The 8,544-nt window shown below is 40.4% G+C and overlaps 1 protein-coding gene across 1 annotated transcript in view; it reads right to left on the bottom strand.

Annotated features, from left to right (window-relative positions):
- LOC140348888 (plakophilin-3-like) overlaps positions 1-8,105 on the bottom strand; it is an 11,425-nt gene extending 3,320 nt beyond the window's left edge. Inside the window, exons 1-8 of the mRNA XM_072435018.1 lie at positions 7,779-8,105; positions 4,416-4,513; positions 3,313-4,046; positions 2,686-2,809; positions 1,929-2,133; positions 586-760; positions 188-305; positions 1-104 (exon numbers count right to left, since the gene is read on the bottom strand). The exon at positions 1-104 is cut by the window's left edge and continues 61 nt beyond it. Coding sequence (XP_072291119.1) covers positions 1-104; positions 188-305; positions 586-760; positions 1,929-2,133; positions 2,686-2,809; positions 3,313-4,046; positions 4,416-4,513; positions 7,779-8,004 — 1,784 coding nt within the window. The 5' untranslated portion in view covers positions 8,005-8,105. The remainder of the gene's footprint in view (positions 105-187; positions 306-585; positions 761-1,928; positions 2,134-2,685; positions 2,810-3,312; positions 4,047-4,415; positions 4,514-7,778) is intronic.
- Between the last annotated feature and the right edge of the window lie 439 nt (positions 8,106-8,544).

Genomic DNA, 8,544 nt, shown 5'->3' with positions numbered 1-8,544 from the left:
TGATCCCTGGTTTTCCCTTCCAGGCGCATTATGGCAGAAGGAGGCATTTCATTATATAGCTGAAAGGAGAGGTTTCTCAGGACACAAACAGCATTTTCTACTCCCTAGATAAAAAACAGGTCAGACAAATGAGCACAGAAAACAGCAATAGTACCAGAGTGTCCTGGAGGTTGCAAAAGACCCTTACTTTGCCCTCAGTCTTGCTTTCTTCAAGCGATGCATTGATGTAGCCCACCAATGACTCTATAAGTCCATTGGTTTCTCTCATCTGTTGACGGGTTTTCTCATTCACAGAACTAAGATTTCTGAAAACAAATCAAATGTTAATTTATGGTTTAGTTTTTAGTTTGTTTTATTTTCAATTATCATAATTAAAATGGTGCTTGGCAAATTTGGTCCAAAATGTATTTTTATGACAATATTTCAAGCTTTTACAACGCAAAAGATGCACTAGGTGTGGTGTCAACTTCGGCAGCTGACACACCGTTCTGTGCTCTGCCAGAACAAGTTTGATGCAAATGTGCTCATGGGAAAACATTCAGGTGTTCAAGAGAAGTTTGTTTGTTACGTTTTTCTGAGAAGTACCTAAGACAGCCCGTGGTATTGAAGAAGATATCGGCCTCAGATGGGGCGTGATCAATGGACTCAGCGTTCGCATCTCCAGACAGTGGTATTAGGATTTGCTCCGTCAGCTCATGAAGGGTCTCTTTGGCCAGCTTCTCCTTCAGATTATCTTTGGAGGACAAGTTCCAGAAAATGCCTAATGGGGGGGAAAAAAACATTTACGGTATATTACACCAAACAGCACAAATTACCTGTGCTTCATACAATAAACACACAGTATATTATAGACTATCACTGTTTTGTCATCTGGCCTTTTGACACAGCTTGACATGATGTCTCTTGTGGATACATATTGTGGTTAGAGTCAAAGAAAGAGTAACATGGTTTTCTAACAGGGAGTGGCCCATGTACAGTTGGTCCACAGGCCCAGACAACTCCAACACTCCTCCAGGCCCTTATCACACCCCTATGCACAGACCTACTTTTGTCAGCACGACTGTGCTAACGTGCAAACTCTAGAGCTGGGAGTAACTTTCATTTTTTTCAGTTATCAGATGACAACTGTCATCATCTGAAAGTCAAAACCGCCTCAGCTGTGTAAGACAAATTTAGCTAAAAGGAGCAGATTAGATCAGAATCAGTATGAGAATAGGGTTTATTGCCATTTGTCAATGGCACATGGGTTAGAGAAATCTAATTTGAAAAAATAATAATAATTCTTTTCACAGACTTCTTCTGGTTCGGTCCTTGATTAAGCCTTGTTTAGTCTTGATGTAGACTAAGTTGTGTCTGTTTTAGTCCTAGTTTAGTTCTAGTGTAGCTCAAGATTAGTTCCAGATTTTTACTAAATGCTGTAAACACGCCTATATCTCGCTTCCAACACTGGACAAGTGAACTGGCATTAAGAACTTAACTGATCTTAAGATGGATTAAAGATTAACATTTCTTTCAGACTTTTGGTTTTCTTTTAGTCTATAAAAATATGACAATGCCACTTCCAATACAGATGGTGTGTCGGTATTTTAAAAAAATATTATTAAAAATAAAATTTTTGACAAAATACATTTGAAATTACAACATGCACCATTATCGTTTACAGCTCACTGTTCTGCACAGTAAAAGTATACAAAGAAAATTTAAATTAAATGAATTTATGTTTTAGCCATGTTTTACTACTATAAATGAGCTATGTAGCCACATTTTGTGCAGAATACTTTATACCTTTCCCATAAGCAGATTGTCGAAATTAAATATTGGCTTTTTTAGAGAATTAAGGAAAATTAAGATCAATAATCGATACACTAAAAATTGCAACTATTGACTCAATATTTCCCATTGATTATGTGTATTTGTTAATATTGTACCAGTGATGTTTTTGCGGAGCTCATCGTCCTGCTCTTTCAGGGCCTCGACCAGCTGTGGGATGCCACCGTGTTCGATCAGAGCCACCTTGTTCTCCATGTTTTCAAAGATGAGGTTTCGAGTGGCGCCGGTGGCATAACGCTGCACCTCCTGGCTCTCACTGTTGAACAGTTTGACCAGTTCAGGAATGCCGTCGTACTTTCGGACCTAACAACAGAAACATGTTTCATTAACACAACAATATGAACTATTGCTACGACTATGCTATTTTGTCTATAAGCTGCATCATCGAAGCTGCATAGCAAATAAAGTAATAGGCACCACTAAAAATGCTTATGAATATGTTATGAAACTTGCTTGGATTTTGTTGTACCTACTGGTCACTGAGTGAAAATATGAATAAAAAGTGAAAATAAGAATAAAATGTAACACCCCATCCATATGGGGTCAAATCTCAAAAAGTGAAGATAAATTTTAAAGGAATTTGTAGATTGAAAATATAAAGAAAGATGTCCAGAACTTACAATTTAAAAAAATAAAATTAAGGGGAAAAAATTAATACATTTTAAAAAGGGACACAGACATTTAAAAGGGTTTAGATGAAGTATGTAAGGTGCTATTCTGAAGTTTCTTGATAGTGAGACACACATGGGTGAAACTGATCTGTGTAGAAGCCAAGCAAACATCTGAGTATAATTAAAGCTCAACAATATTTATGACAGTTTTCTCAATGAGGTTCGAGTGTGTAGCGCTGCTCACATCATTTTTGGCATCACTGTCGTTGTAGCACTCGTGTTGAATGTAGGCCGCTCCGATGACCTGCACACTGGGGTCTGGATCTCTAAGGTTCGCGATAGCTGAGGACATGTCCAAATGGTTGATGCTGCCAAAGGAGAGAAATTCATGTCAATACATTTGTTTATCAGTAGATACCTTCGTAATGGTGGAGTTAATTTGTTTGAGGAAGGAAAACAGGGGGACCACAGGAATGCCTTCGATTATTTGTCCCTTGCAAATGTTCTTCCGGCCACTTTTTCTGACTGTGGGATGTGTGAAATGCGAGGCTTAAAACTGCCACACCCAAAACCAGTCTTGCCGCTAAGGAGCACCTCCCAATCCACAGCACTTAGTTAAATCCACCTCTCAATTCAACATGTTCCTTTAGGAGGAGAATGTCTCGAGACCCCAACTACAAATAAGATGAATGAAATGATGGAATTGTTTTAAAGTTTTGTTTATTAAAATTGTTGGTCTCCTACACTTTTGGAGGCACCAGTCTAGAGGTGTCCATGCACACTAGAGAAAAACATTACCGATTTCCCCGAGTATGAGCTAGAGTGTTCATTGATATGAAATGACCTATAGTGAATAACCGTGGTTACTTACACGCTGAGGTTTCCCATGCCAAATCCCGTCTCATTCTGTCCACTGTATCCGTATATGTCCGCTCCTCTGCCCACACTCTGCATGCTCTTGATGGACATGGAGCGAGGCAGAGTACCCCCGTGGAAAATCCGTTCCCCAGAGGTGGTTGATGTGCCAATGAAGCCTCGGTCCACTCGGTCCCCACCTGAAGAGTAGACGCTGCCTCCTCCCACAGACATGGGCCGCTGGAGGGTCCCTGACATGGAGCTCATGCTGGTCCTGTTGCGGTTGTTAATCCTGTTAATGGTGCGATGTGCCGGCCCCTTGAACGAATACTGATTTGTGACCATTTCTGACTCAACTCCACCCATGCCTCCCCCCCGGGACAGTGTCCCGCTGAGGGATCTACGCATGGTACTGGGCACCTGTCGCACCTGGGTATATCCGTTCATAGCGCTCTGACTCTGACTGTACTGGCGGTTAAAGACAGCATCCCGGTCTGAGACCATACTGGCTGCATCACTGTCATCCATTGTCCAGGGGTTGACCAGGCGCATCGAGTGCATGGAGGCCGACTCCAGGTCATGTTGGGGCCTGATCATCCCAGGAGGGGGCCCATGACCAACAGACATCTCTTCTCTGTAATACCCCCCGCCACCAGCCCCCCCGCCCCCGATGCTCATGCGCTGTAACTGTGCCAGATCTGCACCAGCGGACTGAGAGCTGAAACCGGTTCTCTGGGATATTCGAGGGCCCTGTCCAAAAAGAGAAGGACATTAGACAGGCACAATCACACAGATGTATTAATGTTCTGGTAAAACAAGTAGGTCATTTCACTTATGATACCATTGCATTATTGTGCTAATATGTAAAACACAAACTGTCAAAATTATTACTATGCTACTATTACTATAAGGTTTTTGTCTATATGCAAAAACTGTGCCAACCTGTGATGTGCTGTTTAAACTACTAACACTAAAGAATGTAGAGGTTCAATCTGAACCCTGTGGACTGATCTCATGGCAGGTCTTTGTGAAATGCCACACATTTATACCCCACACAGGGTCAGGGGCTCTGCGGTTGACACCAGATCAAAAGGTCAATAAACAAGTGGCAGCACTCACCATAGTTCTGGCTCCTCCCGAGTACATGAACGAGGACTTGGAGGTGAAGTTTGGCTGATAAGTCTGGTATTTGAGCGTAGATGAACCACCACCATAGTCTGAAAAAAAGCATATGAATGAGACCATTTTTTTCAAATGCAATACTGTACATTTGACACATTGTGTGAAAAATAACATGTTTTAGTTGACTCGTTTAGAAAGATCACTGATTTCATAGTGTCAGAATACGGAGTAAAGGGGTCTTTAAAATACTTGAAAAGTATTTAGTAAGAACCACACTGAAGTTAAAGCCTTCCTCTTTAAGCTGTCCCTTGTATTTTCAGTCAAGTCTCAGGACTAAATGGGTGTGTTTGTTGTATCAGCAACTGCTGAGCTGAGCTTCAGTTACAATACAAAAATGAAGACATATTATTTGACTGTGTGACAATCAAAGAATAAAATGAAAATGTTTTTCTAAAGATTTATGAAATTGGCAACACTTCTAGTTTCTAGCATTCAGGCTTGAAAAGCAGACTCCTGATGACTCCCAGCCTTTCTGTGTGGAGTTTGCATGTTTCTCCCTGTGTTAGCTCAGGTGGGTGAGGACGGGTCTCTGAGCAGCTCACTGCTCCTCACAGCTATTGAAGGATCAAATGAAGAGAACACATTTTCCACACAAAGGAATAATAAAAGTATATTTTAACCATAACCTTAATTTGCCCAAATCAAAACAAAGGTATAAAACAACAATTACTTATAACAAATTTAGAAAGTAAGTAAGAAACACAAGTGAGAGGAGATTTAACCACCTCATGTAGACTTTCATCTCACGTCACGCCTCTCTAACCAACAACAAGGGTTCGCACAGACGATGATTTTGAATAGCAGGTGTCATGTTGCAGGCTGGAGCTCTGTCTGCGAGACACTGACAGTGACACACACATAGATACTGTATGCTTTATATGCTGTAACTTACTTCAGAAAGGTGAATGACCAGACAGACGAGTGTGAGCACAGACGTGAGAGAAGAGCTGCATGATGATGGACGTGCCAATGACTAAAGTAATCAGAGTGTGCGTCAAACTCAAAGTATACAACTCAAAATGATGTTCCATTTCAGGTATATAATCAACGAGGAAAACCACTGAAGATTGTTGACGTAAAAGACGTCTTGTAATTGTATTGAAAGGTTTCTTTATACTCAGTAGCTTATTGAGTGACATCTGTGATATGAAAATGTATATGTGTAAACACAAACACAAACATAAACTAATTATTATTGTTGTTTATTTGGTCGGGGCAGTGTTTGTTATTGAACATACATGAAATACATACTGTAAACACGCCGGCATGTAGCCATGAGCTCATTTCCATCCGTTGTCTCACAAACACACTCTCAGTGTGTATTTAGTGGTTACACAATTATCTACAATAAAATCTTAGTTGTGAAACAATGAGAATGTTGTGCATCACAGTTGTGTGGCAAAACTATTAACGGTTTCAGCTGAGTGGGAACAAAATGAATAGTCATAATTCCCATGTTACAGATGTGTAAACTGGCTTTGTAAAGCTTAATAATAATTAAGATTAAAGCCAAATTATGGGCATGTGATTTTTAAGAAAAACTCTTACATATATTTTTCCCATTAAAGTATATTTTAATAATTACTATCTAAATGTACATAATGATATTAAATAGGTTTTGCTGATGCACTTACATGTGTAAGTGTGCTGAGGGTGAATTTTGTGTTGCATTTAAAACATTTATTTGCAATGAGATGATGATTCAATTGTCTTTTATGAACGTGTTTTCAGGGGAACTAATGTTAAACGCTTTCTTTTTTGTCCAAGCCAATTGTAAAAATAATTGTAATAATAATGCCTAGTCATTAATACAAGACACTAATCAAAATAACAAATTCCTGCATGCATTTGTGTGTGCAATTGTGTGCATTTGTGTTTGCCTCATTTGAAAAGAGAAAACACACCAAACCAGTTATTAAAATGTCAGTGACAGGTCTTTGATAAATACAGTCTGACCCCGGCCACACCCTGGCCCACACCTGGGAGCAGAGTACGCGCCAACACACCCATGCTCCACTCAGGACCTGGGACATTTTTTCCCTGCTGTTATCGTTTGAAAAAATAACTGTGCTTCTCATAAATCCACACCGTCATGATTGGAGGCCCTTGTATAGTCTTTTGTTGAGACTTGCTTTTATGGACAACATAGTAGCAATTTCAAGACCTTCTTCTTCTGTTGCCTCTTATCTAACAAACCTTAGGAATAGCACTGGTGATGGTTTGGCTAAAACACAGAGTACTTAAATAGGAACGAGGCCCTGTTCTCTGTTTTCCTGTTGTACTGGTTCACAAAGTTGACGGCGGCCACATTTTATGACTAGCCTTCGAGCTAGGCCCAAGGGCAAAGGACCAACTAACAACCTAGATATGTACTATAAACATGGGAGGTGATTGTGTAATATAGTGGCTGAAACAAGAGTTAAAGCAAGCATATCAAACCTTAGTATTTCTTGTAGACTAGAGTGTAGAAAAATAGGCAAGCAAGATGTATATTGACACAGGGATAAAGGCAAACTCTTAATCTATGAGAAAGCGTTTCAAGTGTTCCCACGGAGCAAAGACCCTTTCAGCTGCCCAGTCTGTCTCTTAAAGGTTTGAAAGAAAACACAATAACTTATGAGCCGGGAAAGAATGTCCACTTCACATATAACGACTGGTGCACAATTCTATTTACATCCATGAAGCAAATAACACATGGGAATACATTTTAAGGAGGATAACTATAAGTACACCAAGCCAAACATCTTTAAAGATTCACCAGCTGATTCTCACGACCCTGTCATTTCTCAGGTATCTGTCTCAAACCCATTTAAGGGCTGACTAAGAAACATGACATTCAATCTCACAGAGGGACTCTTTCTGCTCTGCTACTATCTGCAATGTGCAATGAAAGCACCACTTGTTGGAGCCTGTTAAACATTAACCCTTTCATGTAGACAGGTAGAGATATGGACCTAAGGAGATGATTTCACATCAATAAAAAAAAAAAAACATAATGCAAGAGCAGTCATGAAGGAATGATAGTGATACTGATCTCATTTATTTGAGATAAGACATACATAATTGCTCTAATACTAGTTTATAATATAGACAGAGCCAGGCATATGTTAGGCTATACAACACAACATCAAAGAACAATGTTGAACTGCTTATCAAATTTGCATGGGTAGTGTTGGTTTGTTTAGGCTATGATTCCCTCACATATTGTGTGACAAAAGCGCATTGTAAGCTGACACCTGTTGATATTGTGCACAGAAACAGTGAAATTCATTGGGTCTATTTTCTGGTAAAAGCACTCACCTGACATGGCGTAGTGAGCTGCTGCAGAGCCATTCTGACGCGGAAGTGTGGACTTCTCGGCCAGTCTCATCTGGACCTGGTGCTGAACGCGTTTGGCCCGTAAGACTTCGTCCGAAACGGAGCTCCCATTGCCCAGCAGCACCTCGGACGGAAGCCCGTAGGTGGTGACCGATGTGTTGGGCTGCAAAGCGGACAAAAAGACATTCTCTGAGCTCACGGTGTGCATTGTTGAACCGAAACTTGGAAACCTGAGGCGGACTCCAGTGTGAGACTAAATAGGTTGGAGCAGGCTGTTGTTTGTGCCCCGCTTCGTGGCTGCTCTAAACGGACTCTGAGGCAAAGCGCACGCAGCACAGACGGGGGCGGGGGCGGGGTCTCGATGACGCGCACGCACCTGACGCACAGGTGAGCTGCGCTGAAGGCGAGCGCACTCTTACCAAATAGGATCGGTATTTGTGAAATTCTGGGAACTAAACCAAGGCACACATTATTCAGTTATTCCATTGGAACAAGTGATAAAACTAAATGAGAGGCTTCTGCCTGGCGCTCATACACTTTTATTGTTTATTTTATGTTGTTACGTTACAGAAGTTTGACGTAAAACTAAATTGATTGGAATTTTTCTCTTTGGCCCAAATTAATAATTTCATAAAATACAAAAATATTCGTCTTTTTATAAAAATATATGAGGGCGCAATGTGTTTGTAAGAAAAAGAAGAAAAAAAAACATGTTAATCTTGAATCTCTTAAAACTTTGTAATAGATA

This window comes from Eucyclogobius newberryi, unplaced genomic scaffold, assembly GCF_026437365.1.
Source record: "Eucyclogobius newberryi isolate DKJ021-1_F unplaced genomic scaffold, fEucNew1.0.hap1 SCAF_7, whole genome shotgun sequence".
Lineage (NCBI taxonomy): Eukaryota > Metazoa > Chordata > Actinopteri > Gobiiformes > Gobiidae > Eucyclogobius > Eucyclogobius newberryi.
The sequence above is the reverse complement of the archived record's forward strand: the minus strand, read 5'-3'. Positions and strand labels throughout refer to the sequence as shown.